The following is a 19,948-nucleotide window of genomic DNA, read 5'->3' as shown; positions in this document are numbered from 1 at the left end:
ACAGTGATGGAGGTTGTCTTCCCAAGTCCCTGTTACATGGGATGGAGCCCTGCTTTGCTGGGGATGGCTGAGCAACTGCCTGACCTTGGGAACTGGTGAAAGAATTTCTTATTTTGCTTTGCTAGTTTATATGACTTTGACTTTACCCATCTAACTGTCTTCACCTCAACCCACAAGTTTTCTCCCTGTTACCCTTCCAATTCTCTCCCCACCCCAGCAGAAGAGAGTGAATGAGCTGAGATGCCCTATGTTGGGGTTAAACCATGACAACATACACACACATAACTACGTGCTCATAGCAGGGACCACGTAAATAAAAATAGAGTGTTTGCTTTAGGCTGTTAATTCTTTCTTTTAAAGAAAAGTATTTTGGAAGGAAATGAGTCTTATCACACTCTGTGAGGTTTTACGCTCTCCTGTTTATCGTTCCTCTATTAAAAAAACTTTGAGCCCCCTGGCCAATTTCAGTCACTTTTGTGGACTCAAAGATAATATGTTCCTGCAAGGTTTGTAAAAGTAGGTGCCCAAGCAGAGAAAAGACAGTTATTAGTGCTTCCATTGAAGGAAGGTCTGTAGTAAAACTCTCTCTTATTACACATCCCAGGATCTGCATTCACCCTTCCCTTTCACACACAAATCCAAAGAAAAGCAGATGCAGTACATGAAATATTTGTCTTGCAATCATTGTTTTCATGCTTTGATGTGGCCACACACATTACAACTATTTATTCACTGTAAAATCAAGTGTTATTTGCCTCTTTCATACAGTTATGTATTTTTATGTTTGCACCAACCCTTCAGAGCTGCCCCATGCCTAAGAAGTAACACACACAGTGTTACAGGCGATGATATATCTCTCCAAGTCATGAACAAAAAAATTGCACTTTTCCAATTCCCAGTGACTATACTAATAACTCATTCCTGACCTTAAAATATGAGTGTACAAGTAAAGTCTTAAGAAGAGAGACCAGAAACTCTCTGAGGCCAGGATGCTCTCCAACAGGGATCAAAAAGAGCATGGGAACAAAGCATGTGTAGAACAATGTTCCCCCAAAATGCTGCTCAAGCTTTCAGAGATTTACAGGTCAGGAACCTCTTGAGTCAGAGAGATCATCTTTGGTCTTTTTAGTTGACAGAAAATGTCAAACCTGTCTCAAGAAACTGCAAAAAGTTGGGGAAGAAAATAGCCTAGCCAGGAGAATATATCTTGAGTCCTCTCAAAGAAGGTGGTCCAATAAATCTGGAGGTGCCCTTTGGCAAGGTTGACAAGACAAGGTTGTATTAAGAGATGTTCCTTAGAATGCCCCAGATCTTCTCAAATGCCCTGCTGCCACTACAAGTTTCCACACCTGGTAATACCTTGGCTGTCTATGTACAGAAGACTCGTCTGGAACTGAGATTCTAGAGCATTTTATCCATCAAAACTTATAAAATAACCAGTGCCAAGCCCAGATCCTTGTCCCTGAGGTATTCCCATGGTATTAAAGCCACTGACCCTCCAAAAGACAGCGGCCACCTCCAAACTGCCCTTTTGAACTGGCCCCTGACTTGTGCCAATTTCTGGAAAGTACCCAGGAGTTATCTTGGATACTGCTGGTTTGCCTGGGAACAAACTGGGCTTGGAGCTGCTCTCTTGATGCAGCAGGAGTGACTGGGAATCTTCAGTGTCCCTATCCTTGTGCTGCTTGACTCAGTAGAGTCCCATTCCTGCTGCCGTCGGCACTGGCCCAGAGCAGCTCGTTCATCATTTTATTAAACTTAATCAGAAAGACACAGTTAGGGAGGACCTTCGTCTGCATTATCATTAATGATTGAGGGGCTTTAGTAATTTTAGCCATCCTGACAACACAAAGGTCTCCATACGGCTTATTTCAGGAAGAAATCCAATATGTTGACAAAAGAAGTGTTACCTCACATTATATTGTGCATGGAGACTGAAAGTATTAAACAGCATAATTAATCTCTGCCCTAAATGTGCCACAAATTAAACACCCTTACATTGCAACCCTTAGTGAAGGACAATGCAGGAGTCATAACCTTAAACCCTACTGTAAAGCAGTCAGAAGTTTGGCCTGGAATGGGACAGAGTGAACCTTCATATGGGAGAGATAATCTGGGTCTTCATAGCTTTCCTGAGGGCCAACAATACACAGCTAAGAGGTGGAAATAATGGCATTTCATACAGCAGTTAGCAAAATAGGACGCAGGGCCCTTGCTAGATGCTCTCAAGAAGCAGGCAAGACAAACAAACTATCCCCACAAACCTCTTGTAGTCATTACCCATCATCCAAAGAGCCAACAGCTGGGTGTGAGAGGGATCTTATCTCCCAGGAAAGATGATTAAAAGAGAAAAATACAAAGAAAAACATCTTTTGGACTGAATTATTTCACCTTTCACAAAACAAGCTGTTCTGCAAGCATCATCTTATTTCTCATGTCACTACCAAAGCTTTTCTCATTTTCTTTCCCTTTAAGATAATCCTGGTTTCCTTTTGGTGTATTTAAAGCCCAGAAGGATTTTTCTCTCCTCCTGACCAGCAATCTCATTGACTGAAGTCAAACTGGTATCTGTGGCTCAACACAAAGGTGGGGGGCAGTGAAAGGCAGAGCTTTTATGATTCCAGTCACCATCTCTCAGGCCTAGGAATGATAAAACTGCCACCACCACCTGAAAGCAGAACAACAATTTTGTCACATGCCAGACCTAAAAATGAATGTGGCCGTGCCATGCACTGCTCTGAGCTGCGGATATAATGAGTTTTGAATGGGAAGTCCCGGACACAATAAATCTGTGCCATATGTGACCATTTCCTGTGTCAGTTCCTTTCTCATAACCAGTGGAGGCTTCGCCCTCCCCCTCACTTTCCCTTTCATGACCCCACACCAGGGCTCTGAAATCTTTCAGGGTTGCTTATGGGCCCCAGGCCTTTCCACAGCAGTTGCATAAATAAATGAGTTTGACAGCAAACATCATAAGGGTTAGTGGTAATGTGTGCTCCACGCAAGTGCTCGTGCTACTCGCTGGAGAAAAGGGGGAGGAAGGAGCTTGTTTTGTTACCACAAACAAAAGTATGTTCTCTGACAAGTGGTGAAAGAATTAGTCAAATAAACTTGAACTCTATTCAGACCATTGCTGCCAGGTTTTGTTATGGACGGGGAGGTTCTCAGCTTCTCTTTCCCTCTTTGGCCTGCAGTCACTGCAAAGACAAATCATCCTTTTCTTCTGCAAAAATAAAGTGAGGGGATAAAATGAACAGCCTCAAAATAAAATTTGCAGAGAACTTCACTTTACTGCTATTAATATTATTATTATTATTATTATTATTATATTTTCTTCCCAATGAGAACAGTTTTTGGGGCCTGGGAACAGACTCACACAGAGACTGAGTGATTTTCCATTAGAAGTGGGCTAGAAGGAAAATGCCAAATACCTGCAGATTTTGGAAATATTCGGGTTAGAATTAAGCTTTTAAATGACAATGATTTTTATAAGAAAAAAGTGAGAGGACAGAATAGAACCAATTATTTGTACTATTTTTCCCCTTTTTTATTCATTAACAAATCAAATATTTTGACTAAATAACTAAATTTTACTAATTAACTTCTCTGTAAAACCTTTTTATCAAAAAAACCTTTTTCCCCAGCAATACCATTTAAAAAAAAATCTCCATATATCCTAATTTCAGCCCAGAAAGACTACAGACATTTCAGTTAGTATCTTAAAGGGTATAATTAGTTTATAGAGGTTTTATAAAAATTATTAGGAAGGAAGGTTATTTTCCCATGTCCAATGCAGAGAGAACCAAAAAAAATGTATTAATATTTTTATCAGGGAGGTATAGGCTGGAAAGTAGAAAAACATCTTTCTAGTACAAAAAAATAAATATATATATATATATATAAGTAGTAAGGGCTTGAAACCAACTGATTAGAACAGGGTGGATCTAACACAAGTGAAGATTTTTTTTAGCAGGTTATTTTAATTTCTTTTGGGAGCATTGTAATTACAGATATCACTTAGGAGTCTTTTTCTTTCTTTCTTCCTTCCTTCCTTTTTCTTTCTTTCTTTCTTTCTTCCTTCCTTTCTTTCTTTCTTCCTTCCTTCCTTTCTTTCTCTCTTTCTTTCTTTCTTTCTTTCTCTTTCTTTCTTTCTATCTTTCTCTCTTTCTTTTTCTTTCTCTTTCTTTCTTCCTTCCTTCCTGCCTGCCTTCCTGCCTGCCTTGGCTGAAGGTGCAGTCCTAGAGCTTGTGACTGAAAGGTTCCCAAGCACAAGAGTCCCTGTGACATTATGAGGGTGATTTTCAGCAATATTAGTCCTGTATGGGCTATGGACTTGAATCTGAAAGCAGAAGGATTTCATTATGGGTACAGACAGCTATATTATGCCATGACATATTTATGACAATGAAAAGTAATGGGAGGCAAGTATTTTAAGCCTTGGAAGCCGAAATAAATCTGAAAGCACAGCGCAGAGTCTGAACACCTACGAAAACATATTGAAGAGGTAAAATTTGAGATACAAAGGCTACAGTCATTATCTGAGCACATAGAATGGGATTCATCACATTAATTCTAGCTGCCTAAATGTTAAGCATCCAGTCTAAGCTAATTGTCTAGTCTGAGCTGTTCATCTAGACAATAATCATTAGGGAGAGAGAGGAGAGACTTTTAGAGGGTCATTCATTCCTGCTTTACTTTGGATGGATTGTATCACATCTGGAGGTGTCAGCCTCTACTGATTATATGGGAAACATAGACAGATAGTTTGGATTCAAGGCCTGTATTTAGAATCATAGATTCACAGGATCATTAAGGTTGGAAAAGACCTCCAAGATCATTGAGCACAAGCTTTGACCGAACACCACCTTACGAATAAACCGTAGCACAAAGTGCCACTAAAGTTAGGTAAAATGAGCCCAAATACTACTGATGTCACTAACAAGGGTTGCAGAACAGCCAGGTCAGTCAATGTTCCTGTTCTGAAATAAGTAGGAAATGATAGCTCTGTACATACCTCTAAAGTAACCATCTCCTCCAGTTACAAACAACAGGAAAGAGAGAAAGAAAGATGGGACATGAAGCCACTACCATGGTAATAAAAAAAAGAAAGAAATTTCCCCTATCTCTAACAAGGTTAAACAGGCTACAAACAAAATTTTGAGGAAGACCCTGAAAAAAATCGAACTCTGCATTTCACTTTTGTAGCTCTGATGGCCAAGCCACTGGATCCAGGTACACCCACATGTGCCTGGTGCACTCACCCTGCAGACCACAGCTGTTTGCTCTTGAGCAAAGAGGACACAGAGAAAAATACCTTGCAAAGCACAGAAATGGAGAATTTTTCCCAAAAGAGATGAGCAAACACGAGAGCCTAAAAAAACCCAATAAATTCTAATCTCTGGAAAAAACATGACGATAGGGGCAGAAGGAGACTGGTTTCAAACACCACTGACAAGAAAATAAAATGTGTAGTCATAGTCCTAAAACATCACGGCTACATTGAAACTTAGGGGATAAAAAGGTCAGAAGGGATGATTTTTTTTAAAAAAATCATAGTGTATCTACAATTTAGGTTTTTACATGTATACTAGGACAAAACTCCCAGGTTAGAGTATGTCCAGAGAAGCTGCCAGGGTTGCAAATGACACTTTCATCCATAACTTCATAAGATTGCAAGATGGTTTGAAGAATCTTTGAGGGTTGGTTTTGCTCATAGTTGTTGTACTCAGGTGTGCTTATTTTAGGTAGTTCAGGGACAGTTTCTTGTCCCATCAAAGTCTTCTGGGAGCTCAAACAGCGAAAGAGCAGGTTTGGAGGTGGAATATCTCTTGTACTTTACCAGATACCATTCTTCATCTTCATATAAACGTGACTGAACACAGAGTCACACTAAGCCTGGTTTTGTGGTACAGTGCCCATGGAGAAAACAAATAACTACACTGATGGAGCACTGAAAACACTCACCAGTCCAGATTGTTCCTCTCTAAGTGATCGAAAGATCATTCCCTTTGCATTTTATTCCAGACTTACTAGTGAGCTGTTTGAAATTTCAGACAGCCCTTGGAGTTATTTTGGCCAGGGAGTATATTTAAAACTCATTGTGCCTAATGTTGTCTTTTTACAATTGAGAAGTAATCAGGAAAGACGTGAAAATAAATAGACAAGTGAGAGGCAAAATGAAATATGAAGTGGCTAGAAAGGAGTCTGCTCTCTAATGTATTTTTTCAGCTTATTATTGTAAAAGCCCAGAGCAAAAGAGTAGCTTTGAAGAGTCTTTTGTTAATAGAGGAAAGGTTGTCCTTATATTTTTCTTAACTTTTTATTTATTAGCCATGCAGCACAGGGCACTTCCATAAGTGATGGCTGAGTTTCAGGTTACAGGGACTTGTTTAGTCTGAAAACATCCCAGGCTGCAATGGGAAGTAGAAAAGAGAAGTAACAGCCTATTGCGTGGAGCTTGAGAGAACTCACACCAAAGCCCATTTGTTCTCTGTTTTTCCCTGTAATTTCTGGTGGTTGAGCTTGCAAAGATTTGGATGTCTCTGTTTGGATGGTTAAAATGCATTCCCAGCAGGCCACTTCCTCAGGTGGTCTGGTTGATGACAGCATGATGCTTAGGCCAATATAAAATAGCTGATGTGTTGATCCTGTCTGAAAATAAAAGTATAAAGCTGCATTCCTGCATGGGCAATCCTCCAGGACATTGTGAAAAAAAAAGAAAATTAATATTAGTAAAGGCACTTATCTTATGCTCAAGCCCTAAAACATGACAGTCAATAACATTTTTGAGACTCTTGGTGTTGGGGTACTATGTAGTTGTTTATCATTGCCCTGATTATGGGGCTAAGCATAAAAATATTCACTTTCTACAAAATCTCATCAAAGCTGAGGAAAACATTAGCTGTGCACAGGAAAACAAACAGGTGCATTAAAGATATTTGTTTCTTTGGGAGTTTTTAGTGCTCTAACACTAGTGAAAGAAAAAGAGCACTGAAACAAAGTTAGGATAGGCAGAGCAATACAGATTCTCCAAGGCTGCTTAGATTAGGAATCCTACTAGAACTTAAAAGATACCCTTCATGAATAATTTTCTACATTATCCAACTTTTATGAAGATAATTGTTAGTATGGACAATCTTGGTCTGTTTTTTTTTCTTTGGTATAACACCAGGATTGCCAGACACATACATAGGACAAGCACAAACATGATTTTTGCTTGTTTATTCCATCAAAGATATCAGACCATATTTAATTTTCTGGGCATACCAATTGGAAAGCTTAGCTGGAAAGCTCTCAGCAGGAACCTCCACAGGCCTTTCTGTTGGTTTGGGACATCAGAGAGCATCTTTCAGCTCCCAGAATGCCATGAAGAGCTAAGCCAGTTTGGAAAGCCTACAAAGAGCCCATCTGGCTTTGCTCAGTTTCCACATCTCATCTGGCTCAGAAAGGACAGCAGGCAGAAGCTTTGTAGATCATGTTTGTATTCCACTAGCATGGAAAGGCTCATTCCAGAGTCAGACAACACTAAGGGCTGAGTACTACGTACTGAGAATAATCCAGAAGGTAGAAAACCAGTCCTACACACTTCCAAACCTCTGTTGCCTTATCAAGACATCTGGGTTATAACCACTCTCCACGAAAGCCACAGGAATTTTGTTAATGCATAAATTCCCTGGGGAAGAGCTTTCAGCAAAGATCTCAGTTTCCAACCCAAATCCTGCCCAAAAGTTTAGTACATTATGTCAAGAACATGTTGTCAGTTGTTAAAAATGGATTCATATTTTTTGCACGTTATGTTTCCCTGAGGTTCCAAAAGGGTTAATAGTTCTGGCAGCACCACAGTCAGTAACCTGAATGCCCAACCAGAAGGATATGCTGTGAAAAGCATCCCTCTGCTGCCAAGGACATTGAAGAGAGGAGGAACATAAGGGAATCTTGACTTTTTTATTTCTTTTGCTCTCCATGGCTCACGTGGAGCAGGAGCTCAGACACAGAGGCCTCAGAAGTAGAGATCTGAATTTAATAAAGCTGTCTGGGGAGAGGGAGACAGAGAAGAGAAGATCACGGAGATAAGAGAAGCAGAGAAAGGAAGAGAGGAGAAGAAAGAACATTATGGCTGAGTGGTGATGGCTGTGTCCTTTCAGACTCGAGTGGACAGAAGTGAAATATTAGTTTAAGAGATGGGACTCCAGAAGAAGGAAGGGAAAAAAAAGAATATTTTATGATTAGAACATATAATTCCATGCCACTGTAGTGAGAATAGGCAAAAGGTAAGGGAAGAAAAGGATAATGGAAAGATGCTGCTAGAAAAATTAATAGAGCTGCTTGATTTCATCACAGTTTTGGGGGGTATTGGAGTAACCCTTTAAATTCAGTGCAGCTACACCTACAGTATGCAAGCAGAGTTAGATCCTGAATAGGAAAATAACCTCTTTTGAGATAACAATTCCATAGATTAACAAAGTGAGGGAGCCTGTTTGATTCCCCACTTCTGCAATCTTTGCCCACTTCCTCTTAGAGAATAAAAGTTGATTCAGGGGGAGCAGGGAGAAGGAGGGGGCTCATCTGTTCTCTGCTGACACTCACAACCCTCTCCACCAAGATGCAAAGTTGACTTCCTTACAGAAGAATCAGAGAACAAATGCACTGCCAAAGCTCCCATCTGAGGATGTTTTTTTCTTTTCCACAAGATTCTGTTTGTTAGAAAAAACAGAAAGACACCGGAGGGAAAATAAATGCAGATACATTTTTAATGCATGCATTTAATTTTCAGAACATGGTGGGCACTTCAGGGCCGGGTGCTGGAACTGCAAGGGAGAATTTATCTAATCAGTCCTCCGTGTCCCCGCTCCATTGACATAATGTGGTCCTGCCGATTAAAGCACTGGAATCACAGCTCTGCCTTTTCCTTCTCTTTCATACTAAAATTATTGATGTGCTTTGTACTATGTGTAATTGCCATTATTGTATATGTGCCTGGAGCATGTGCAGAGCTGAAATTGAAATAAATAAGCAAACAAAAATCACAGATAGCGAGTCTCTGATGGTAGGGAGGGGGTTGGTGCCGTGGCATCATGAGCTGAAAATAGGATTTCATACTGCTGTGACTGGTTTTGATAGAGTGAGATTCGATAAGACTGGAAGAAAGGCTGCCCTGATCCTCTAGTCTGACCCTCAGTAAACACCAAATCAAAGTACCTCTTTTAGCATCCCAGGTCTGAGCCTCACCAACCAAGGATTTCTCTGGAGCAGTCCTGATTTACATCACCTAAGGATCTTGCACAGTATCAGACACTCACTTTTGCTCCCTGTCTTTCTCTCTCTCATAGACACGCAGTAGATTTGTTCTTTACATTTAATTTATGCAAGCGAGGCACAGAATACATTTCAGTAACGCCAATTAGATACGCACTAATTTCTTCTCTGTGAAATAGCAGTAAGTAATTAATCAGAATTTTGATCACAACTCAGTTGGCAATTCTAATTGCACTTGTCATTTCCACAGCAAATACAGAATCATTATCTTTTTCGCCGAGTCCTCTCTTCCTAATCATCCAGGGTGCTGGAAGCAAAACATTTCCAAGAACTAGATATTGTCTCTATCAACCAGCAGCCTTAATACCTTTGGACTGAGGGTTAGTGGGTTCAGTCCGTGGCTGTGTTTTATTTCAAGCTTCATCATAATTTTAAAGGGAATAGCTAGTGGCAGGCTGGCTGCTTGCCTGGGGGAGGGGGGATTCTGCCTCATAAAATTATGAGGAAGGATAAAAGCTAGCAGCTCACTCCATTAAAAACCTTCTGGGAGAGCACTAAAGACGCCTGACCTTTGCACAAGCATCCAGCAGGCATCTAAGGGACATATGGACGTTGAGCAGATCTGTATCATCAAAGTCCGCACTGCTTCTCCGAGGTACCACATCCATGTTTAACTCCAGGCACTGCCAGCCATCTCAGCAAGGAATAGGATGATCAGGGGAGATCAATGCCCTGTGTTTCACTGAAACAGTGTTTCCATGACCATTTCAGGATCATTCTGATGACCTGTGAAAACTGACAGTGCTGGTTTAGAGCAAGAACGGGTTAAGATTATCTGCCTGGATGGTGTTATGGCCAGGGGACTGTGGAGGTAGGGCTGCCCTTTGCTGGGCTCCAAAAAGCTGACAGTGAGATACTCCTCAAATGGCTTAGGGGAAGGAAGAAACGAGAGCAAGAAGAGAAAGGGAGATTCACTATTTAGGAACTGAGCCCCACAGGGAGTTGAGGGTGTACCTTCACCAGGTCCAGCCTTCAAGTCCAGTGTGGTACCTCACCTTCTTCTGCAAAAAAAAATTGTGAGGACCTGACAACTACAGTCCAGTTCCTTACTCAGATTCTTCATATAATTCAAGCCCAAGTGATTATTATTTTCCCAGGTAATCCCAAACCATACACAATAAGTTTGGGACCAACCACCAAAACTGAGATCTCAATTCTGTCAACTGTAACTAGTGAAAAGGCATTTACAAGAAGTGTAAAGACACTTCATGAAAGAAGTCTCTGCATAGAATATGTTGTGAACCAGAAGAGCTCTGGTTCTAGCCTTACATACAATTTGAGCAAGTAGCATCAACCAAAATGGCTCGTTTGAAGACTACCCAAGCATCTCCTGTACTCCCCCAAATCTTTCTCCTCTCTGCCCTAAGCAACAGAAATCACTGAAAGAACAGGAAGACATCACTCAGCCCTTTCCTTTGCTTCCCTGGGGTTTGTTTTTGTTAATGCTCTTGCTTTTATTCCACATTTCAGAGGTCAATAGGAAGGATTTGAGGGGAAGTGTAACCTGTCAGAGTCCTTCTACTCCCGTACACCAAAACTCTGCCATAGAAAGAGGTGAAAACTCAATATTAGTGATGACATTGGGGACAAAACATCTCAGAACCTAGTATGAACTTTGAAGCCAGGAACAACAATGTCTGAGTTTTCGGTGGGCTTAATCTTTTCCATAAAAGACAGACAAACACAAACAGAATAAATGTCTGAATTGCCACAGAGATTTTCTTCTTCTGAGATCAGTGTAGGGGTGGCATGTTAAGCATGCTTTCCATGATGAAAAGTCTCAAAAGCTTGGATCATACATTTTCCAGGCTCAACTTTACCTTCTGGGACAGAGTGGGACACTGACATTTTCCATCAGTCTTCAAAAGAGGCTATGTCCACATTGGGAAGGGTTATGCCTTAGCCCTAGCACTCAATCACACATATTTTACATTCCTAGAACAATGTTTGGCATGTTTTCTTGTCTAGGTCAACTAGCACTGACCAAAACAGTGTCTAGGATCTGTCTGAGGCTTAATGTGATTTGTGACCATCCCAGTTTGGGTATAACTACTGTGGCCTGGAGGAAAAGGGATTTTAATAATTATACATATGGCTATGCTAAGGGTTGGCCATGGGCAAGGACACTTTCCACTAGACCAGCTTACCCAAAGCCCCATCCCACATGGCCTTGGACACTTCCAGGGATGAGGATATGGCCCACTTCAAGCCACTCAGGAGCATGGGAGGCACTGGGAGAGCTAAAAATGAGGTTGCCATCATCAGGTTTTTTTCCTGACCAGCTATCCACACTCTGACAGAGTCAGCAATGCTCGTGCTGACTATTTAAACATATATGGGAGACCCTAAAAAGGCAGAAAAGAACAAAATCTGTTCAAAAAGATGTAGCACAGAAGCTGCAAAAAGAAAGAATGCCTTTTAATTCACTATAGTCAGGGTTGCTTAATCACCTCAGAACGGGAAAATGAAAAAGAAACAGCAGCTCTTGGAACCTGAGCATCTTTGAAGAGAGAGCAAACCAACACAGCACAGATTTATGAAGACAGCAGATCACGTCTCAGATTAGTTACAGCAGCCAAAAGGAAAAAATAAGAGCTTTAAAACCAGAGGCAGTGGGATACAATCAGAGTAGTGCAAAAAACATCGGCTTCAACACAGATATATAAGTAATGGATGGTCCTGAAGAGACATTCTGGCTACATCTCCACTAGTAAATTAAATGTGCCCAGGAGTGTTCCCAGACACTGAGGCCAAGTGACGTGATCTGGTTGCATTCATCTATGAAACTGTCTCAGCTTTAAAAACAGGATGGATTCATCCAACAGACCAAGTGGGAATGTTCCCTGGCACACATAAATTCCCAAACTGCACACAAGAATTTTTTGGGAGAGCATTGATTGGCCCAGGACAATAGCTTGCCAGGGGCTGTGGTAAACATTTTGGCAGAGCAGAGGATTGTGTCTCCGTGCCTGTGGCCTGACATCACTTTATTTATCTTTGCATGGGCAGGGCCCCTGTCCACATGAACCTCTGCCCCTAGAGAGTGATTCTCTGACCACAAATTCACCTGTAAATTTAACAGAGGGCACAGGCCACAGTTAGAGAGGTATCCAAAGCCTCAGGAAACCTGCAGTCCATATTATTTCTGGGCCCCTTTGAGAGAAGAGTTCACACCCAGAGGAAAAGATCAAGTAGATGTTGTGGGAAATATTTGGGCTTCTTTTAGCATCTATCATCATGCTTTGTAAGTTCATAGAGTTACAGAATGGTTTGGGTTGAAGGGACCTCAAAGATTCTCTAGTTCCAATCCCCCTGCCATGGGCAGGGACACCTTCCACTAGACCAGGTTGCTCCAATCCCTGTCCAACCTGGCCTGGAACATTTACAGTGATGGGGCAGCCACAGCTTCTCTGGGCCACCTGTGCCAGAGCCTCACCTCCCTCACAGTAAGAATTTCTTCCTACTTTTTTGTATATTTGTTGCAAACAAGTTATTGCTACTCACTTTGCAGTTTACAAGGTTGTAGTACATTTTCTTGTACTAGAAACATATTTAAAGTGAAGAAAAACAATTTATGGTCATTATTAAAACCAATATTAATGAGGCACCAAACAAAGTTGTTGCTGTCTGCTTTCTGTTTATTGAAAGAGCAGGCTTTGAACTAAAATGGAAGAGAAGGAAGGGACAACCTACTTCCTTCCTGGATCTTATCTCTCTGCTGGAAATGAGCGATTGGCAGCAACTGAAGAGGAAAATGCCTACCCACTGCACCTTAATTAATACAGAGAGGATGGGTTTGGGAGGACTGGAGTCACCACAGGAGCAAATATGGGAATAATTTCCTGTCTTTACTCAGATACTGTCTCTCTGGGTTGATGCAGCTGGACCCAGCTCTGGTCTTCAATAGTCATAAACTGTGAGTTCAGTGAGGTCACGGCCACATTTAACTGTGGGAAATATCTGATGCATGATGCTGGCAGGTCAGCCCCCTCCTCAGCTCATCACACATGGACACCCATCTAATCAAGATGCTCTGACAAGCAGTGGATGAAAAATGTGTGCATAAAGCCCACAAACACAAACAAGCTGAGGAAACCCTCCTACAGACACTCTGAGCAAAAACAAGAGAAAGAGTGGGATGAGGTGAGGAGTGGCTACACCACCAGGACTCTACCATCAGTGGTGAAGAGAACACTGTTGTTTGCCCTTGCCTTGGGTGACAACTGTGAACCTCAATAAAACCTCTTGCTGTTTCTTTTAACTGTACAATATGGTGTGCACAGAAACATTTGCTCTTAGAACAAGCTCAGAGACAAGACAGGGCTGATCCACAGCAGAATCCATCAATGCCAGGAGAAGCCAGAATCACAAGCTGGGACTGTGTGTAAATGAACTCACAGAGAGCAGGACAATAGGAGAGTGAGCTCAGCCTTCTTGGCAGGACCCCAAGCAGGTCCAGTGTCATGAACATCACCTCAGCCAACACACATCTGTGCACAAGCACACAAGGAAGAGGACGCAAACATATCATAGAACTCTTAAGGTTGGAAAAGACCTCTAAGATCATCAAGTCTAATCTTTGACCAAATACCACCATGCTCAGTAAACCATATTGTGAACCATCTCCCAGCCAAGGTGGAGGCAGAGCTGACAAAAGAGCAGACACTGCTACCCACTCTGAGAGCTGCTCCCAAAAATGACCAGGCACAAATCGTGCCTCTGTGTTTCCATTTCCCTCCTTCTTTACATGCTCCACCAGTGGTCCTTTTGCTTCTGTGGACAGGAGTCCATTGCACATTCATAACAGAGAAGACTGAAATTATCATGGCTTTTCATTTGACACTTTCTTTGCATCTCCTATCTGCTTTGCTCCACAGTGATCATACCAGGATTTGGATTTTCAATGGAAAGTCACCCAGATCACTCTCGTTATCACTCTTTACCGGGTGACTTGGGAGCAATACACACACCTGAAAAGTGAGTGGAGAGTTGAGCTGATGCCTCCTGGCCTGAAGACATGGGGACATGCAGGGGCTGGGTGACTCCAGAGCACAGTGCCATTACAAACAGCACTTTGCCTGGAGGCCCATCGAGTTGAATTAGAAAAGAAAAGAACCATTAATTAACTTGACTTAAGAGAAGGCTGATGCAGGGCAATGTGACCTTTTCTCTATGTCACATGCCACACGGATTTGAGCCTCCCTCTGATGCTTTGTCACCGCCAGTCCTTGTTTTTTAGATCACTGGATTGCAGGGGGGTGATGGTGACCAAAAGGATTGTGGCAGCAGAAGGGAAGAAATGACAGTTTCACTATTGCAGTGATCTGTGCACTAAAGGCAGCAGAATCCCATTATGCATCTACCATCTATTACCTTGCAATGTGTATATATATGTATATTTATGTATATATATATGTATACACATATATATGTATACATACACTACCTCAGGTATTACAAACACATAACATCTCACGTGCATTCAGTTAATATACTTATCTAAGGTACTTTAAACAGTGTTTTACAGAAAAATTAACAGTAGTATCAGTTTAAAAAAAATGCAGAATAGAATTATTTAATGTTGCTCAATTTTTGCATAAATATGATGGCAACAGAAGGAGCTTTATGCAGGTTTCTCCAGTCAGCTCAATGCATTGCTGAAATACTTGAAATTTGATATTGAATTAGCCAACCTCAGGGATTAGAGGGAAAGTGTAGTTAACAGCCTTTAAAATCATAGAATCACAGAATGGTTTAGGTTGGAAGGGACCTTAAAAATCATCTTGTTCCAAACCCCCTTCCATGGGCAGGGACACCTTCCACTATCTCCGGTCGCCCCAAGCCCTGTCCAATCTGGCCCTGAACACTTCTAGGGATGGAGCAGCCACAGCTTCTCTGGGCAACCTGTGCCAGGGCCTCACCACCCTCACAGGGAAGAATTTCCTCCTAATATCAAATCTAAATCTTCAGTTTAAGGCCATTCCTCCTTGTCCTATCACTACATGCACTTGCTTCTTAGGCATCAATTTTAGTGAGAGATAAATTATTTCAGTAAGGCAAGATGAATCTTTTGAGTTTAACTTGAATCTCTCTTTGGAAAATCAAGCTAATCTATCCCTGTCCATGACATTCAAGATACATCTACACCTTCTCTTTAGTGCAACACTAGATCTCCCTCAAGACCTGACCCACAGACCACAGCAGCAATAAACCAGGAATTACAGGTTCTAGGAACAAGGGAAAACCAGCTTTCAGAGCACATGTGATTCTCTGAGCCTCAGTCTGTTTGGAAGCTTCACAGACTGTGAGGGACACCTGTGTTGGTTGTCCATGGGTGACTGCAGGTATTTCTACACTGTCATCTTCCACCTGTGTGTTCTCTGTGAGGTGAAAGGTGGATGGATCTGGGAGTTCACTGAGCCCTCAGTTTCTCCACAAATCCTTCTTTGAGAGTTGTGTCAACACAGACATTGATATCAGAGCTGCAGGGTTTCATTTTCTGAATTTGAGGTTTTTTTGACCGCAGTACTGAAAAAGAAAATACAAGGGAAAAGCACTTCTCAAAATCCATTGAATAACACTGGCAAGGAAAGACATGTCAATGGTGTACCCACATATAGCCCACATAGAATAAAAAACCTCATAATGGCTTAAAAAATGCTTTTCCATGTCCCAGTAAATCATCGAGGCTTAAAGTATTGAGGTTGGTTTTAAAACTTCTCTCGATGAAATCTGAGTTTTTATCTCAGTGAAAACACTCCCATCTTACTAAACAAACACAACATGATCAGCAGTGGACTCAGAAAATCCTCTCACATCTCATTATCACACAGTTTAGATTAAGGCTTTTATAGCTTGACTTCCTAATTCAACCACAGGATCAGCTCTGCTCCCCTCTGCCTCAGCTGTGCAGTGTTAATATATTATTTCTGTAACATGAAGAGCAAAGCAAAGGAATATAAAGTGTTCTTATGGCAACAAGTTAGTTTTGATTTAACCTTCCAGTGTTTGACATTGCAGCCATTAACACTTTGGTTGTTTAAAGAGAAACACCATGTAAGCAAGCAATAAAGTCTTACTCAAACAAAAAGGCTCCCAGAGGTGCCGGCTGCATTGTTTCCTGCAACACAAAATATTCCCTTGTCATTCCTATCAGCAAGATGTCCTATCCGTGCCAAGGTGGACCCTTTGGGGCCTATTTACGGTGAAACACCTCACCTGTGAAAAGGCATCTGAAACTGGATTATGAGGATTTTCACCCTGAGAGCACTGGAGGATGGAGAGGAAATTTCTGTGTCCAATACCAGACCAGCCACAGTAAATCTTCTGGCTCTGACATGGACTTGCTCAAATCCCACAGACCTGGCTGTGCTTCAGTTTCCTCTCCTGCCCTTTTTTTTTACCCATTTAGGGCTGCAAATTCCTCCCAACAGGAATCTCTGGCTGTATGACAGTGCCTAGAGTCTCTAGTTCCATTTACTGCAGTATAAAAATGCTTAAAGAGCTGCAAATACACAGAGACTGAGGCACTGAAGGGAATTTTCAGATAAAGAGGAGTGGCATGGTAGACTTCTGCTCTTGCAGCTTAAGCAATCCAGCATTAGGATTGTTCAGCTGGTGGTACAATCCACTTTTATTTCTCATTTCAAAACTTTATTTCTCCTAGGCCCTACATCAGAGAATTATAGAATCATAGAATCATTAAGGTTGGAAATGACTTTTAAGACCATCAAGTCCAACCATCAACCCATCACCACCACCATGTTCACCATTAAACCTCTTACCTCTAAGCTCTTGGACACATCTCACTGGTGGGAGGAAATTGTTTTACAGAGAAAGCACTTGGACACAATAGTAACTGCAGACATTTCAAGGACTAAACCACAATTATTTATTGCCCTTTGATCTTTTTCCTTTGCAGAGTCCAGACACCTTCCCCAGACACTCCAAGCCAGAGACAGAGTTTTCCAGAGTGACACAAGGAATTTGGTCCCTGGTGTCCAACTCCTAATGAGATTATTTAAGATTTAAACATATCTTTTCCCAGGGAACACTCATACAGTGTTTTGCCGACAGACTCAAGGTGACACAGATTTCTCTTCTAGATGATCCCAACTGAAGCAGCCGGACTTTGATGATCCCTGTGGGTCCCTTCCAACTCAGGATAATCTAACTGAGACTGGTCTAGGTCCTGGGAAGTAGGTCACATTGAGGTAAATACATGATACAACTGAGGAGAAGTGGCTTCGTGCTCACTGCACACTGGGAGCATAGACAAAGACACCAAGACAGCATGTTCTCCTTGCTAAGGATCACACAGAAAACTCTGAGGAAAGATCTGGGTTTGGTTTGTTGGGTTGATTTAGAATATTTCTCTTTTTACTCCCTTCCCCTCCGAACTCTAGCCTAGCCCTCTCAAAGAAAGACACCTGAAAAAAAAAGAGACTTTGCTTTTCAAAAGACCTTCAGCACATCTGCCTCCCACTGCAGTAATATTTTTTTCCTAAGAAGCCCCCAAACTGTGAATGTAAAAGCACACAAATTCAACACCCACAAAATAAGAAGAATAAGATAATAACCCTGGACAATGAGAAAATTGCACAAGTTCACTCTCCATGTCAGTATGCATTTCCCTTTAAGAATTTTCATTTCCCTTTAAGCAATTCTATTATTCACACATAGCATTTCTAATCATTCTTTCAAGTGTTTCTATGTAACTTATCAGGGTTTAATGAATGCCAGAATAAGCACTAGAGGGAAAATCCACATAACTGGACACTAACCCAAAGGTTTTAACAAGACCTCTACATTTTTCTCTTTTTAATATAATCTTTATTCAAGCATTTTCTGCTTTGATCAGAAATATGGCTTTTTTATTGGTATTATTATTGACTTTTTCCCACCCACCCTCTTGCTTAATCCACCATCCCATAACTCGTGAGCCTTCCAGGGTTGCAGAGAAGAGTTATTAGTTACAAAGGGCTTCTTTGGAAACAACATCTACATAAAATCAGTCAAAGTAAACAAGTAAACTTCTATACTGACTTCTACTGAATTAGGACCCATACTCACTTTGCAGAGAGAACAGTAAAAAAAACAAGAAAACATCCAACATAAATACTTGAACGTGTTAGAGAATATGAGTGACTTGTTCAGTCTGATGACATGGAAGTATTCACTCTCAATAAGAATTCCTGAGGATGACCTTGTACCCAGACATCGTCAGTCACACAAATTATGGGACACCTTGTCACTGGAGGTTTGAATGACTAAAAGAGTGGATGAGACAAGATACATCAAGAAACAGTACAGGAATTGGATGCACTTTCAGGTCAAACTGTCCTTGAAGGACTGCTTTGGAAGGCAGGGATACGAGAGATAAAGTCAGTCTATAAATTCTGAATACTCTTCCCAAAGCAGCCACTGCCTCCAACAATACACTAGAAACATGTTAAAACTTGATCCTGATTTTTAAGCCGGTCTTGGAGCTCTGTAGGACTCATTTTTGCATGACATTGTTGTGGGCAGCCCTGCACTTGTACTTGAGCTCTGGCTGGTTTTGGGTTCTTTTCTCTGGGGTGCTGTTCAGACATAAATAGAGTCAGATCTTTTTCCAGAAAGCCTCAGGGTTTCCAAAAGCAAGGGATGTTTTCAGTTATGTGTGGTCACTGGCTGCCATTGGGCTTCCTTCTTCCTTCAGTCACAAATTTGAGCGGCTGAGGAAGTTTTTATCCTTGGGTTCTAGAGATGCAACGGAGAAAGCAGGTTTCCAACCCTGCATAAGGATCCAATCCAGCCACCTGAAGCAGACTTCACAGGCATCTGGGCAGAATACTTTCTCTAAAGCTAATTTATATGTCTTACCCTGTGGTTTCAAACATATAAAGGGGAACATCATATAATTTTGCTGCAACTATGAAATTACTTCTAGTGGTTCTACTTCTACCTCTAATAATTTATAATAATAACATTTATATTTAGGGAAACCTAATACGCCAGTACCTAAAGGGGGGCCTACAAGAAGGCTGGAGAGGGACTTTTTACAAGGACATGATAGGACGAGGGGGAATGGCCTTAAGCTGAAGGAGGATAGATTTAGACTAGGTATTAGGAAAAAATTCTTCCCTGTGAAGGTGCTGAGGCCCTGGCACAGGTTGCCCAGAGAAGCTACTGCTGCCCCTCCCTGGAAGTGTTTAAGGCCAGGTTGGGCGGGGCTTGGAGCAACCTGGGATAGTGGAAGGTGTCCCTGCCTATGGAAAAATATGATTTTTCAAGGTCCTTTCCAACCCAAGCCATTCTACAATTCTATAACTCAGAGAACTGGAAAAGTCCTCAACAACTGGCACAGCCTATTCCTTTACCCCACAGCAAACTATGGTCTACCACGGTTTGTAGACCAGGCTTAATTCCTGACACATCCTGCTGTTGTTTTGCCTCTTAGAGATGAGAAGAAGGCAGTTGTGCCCATCTCCTAAGGCACAGAGACCAGAGACACTAAAACCCTGCCCTGCTCCAATGTGAGGTGTGCTTTTAAATGGGGTCACTCCTCAGCGTAAGACATGAACAGAAAATTTAAGTAATTTATCACGAGGTGCATCAATAGGTCCAAGAAGATCCAAGGACTCTCTGTAGC

The 19,948-nt window shown here is 41.6% G+C and overlaps 1 protein-coding gene across 7 annotated transcripts in view; it reads right to left on the bottom strand.

The window, feature by feature from the left end:
* The window catches only part of PKHD1 (PKHD1, fibrocystin/polyductin), a 254,701-nt gene that overhangs the window by 32,826 nt on the left and 201,927 nt on the right, over positions 1–19,948 (bottom strand). Inside the window, exon 60 of one of the 7 annotated variants that reach the window (XM_027672676.1) lies at positions 18,828–19,115. The exons of 5 other annotated variants lie outside the window; for them this stretch is intronic. In XM_027672676.1, coding sequence (XP_027528477.1) covers positions 19,057–19,115 — 59 coding nt within the window. In that variant the 3' untranslated portion in view covers positions 18,828–19,056. Of the gene's footprint in view, positions 1–18,827; positions 19,116–19,948 lie in introns of those variants that run through there. One more of the 7 variants, XR_003532416.1, reaches the window with a different exon arrangement.

Source organism: Neopelma chrysocephalum, unplaced genomic scaffold, assembly GCF_003984885.1.
Source record: "Neopelma chrysocephalum unplaced genomic scaffold, ASM398488v2 Primary Assembly neopelma1_97517, whole genome shotgun sequence".
NCBI lineage: Eukaryota > Metazoa > Chordata > Aves > Passeriformes > Pipridae > Neopelma > Neopelma chrysocephalum.
Note: the sequence above shows the minus strand (reverse complement) of the source record. Positions and strands in the feature narration are given on the sequence as shown.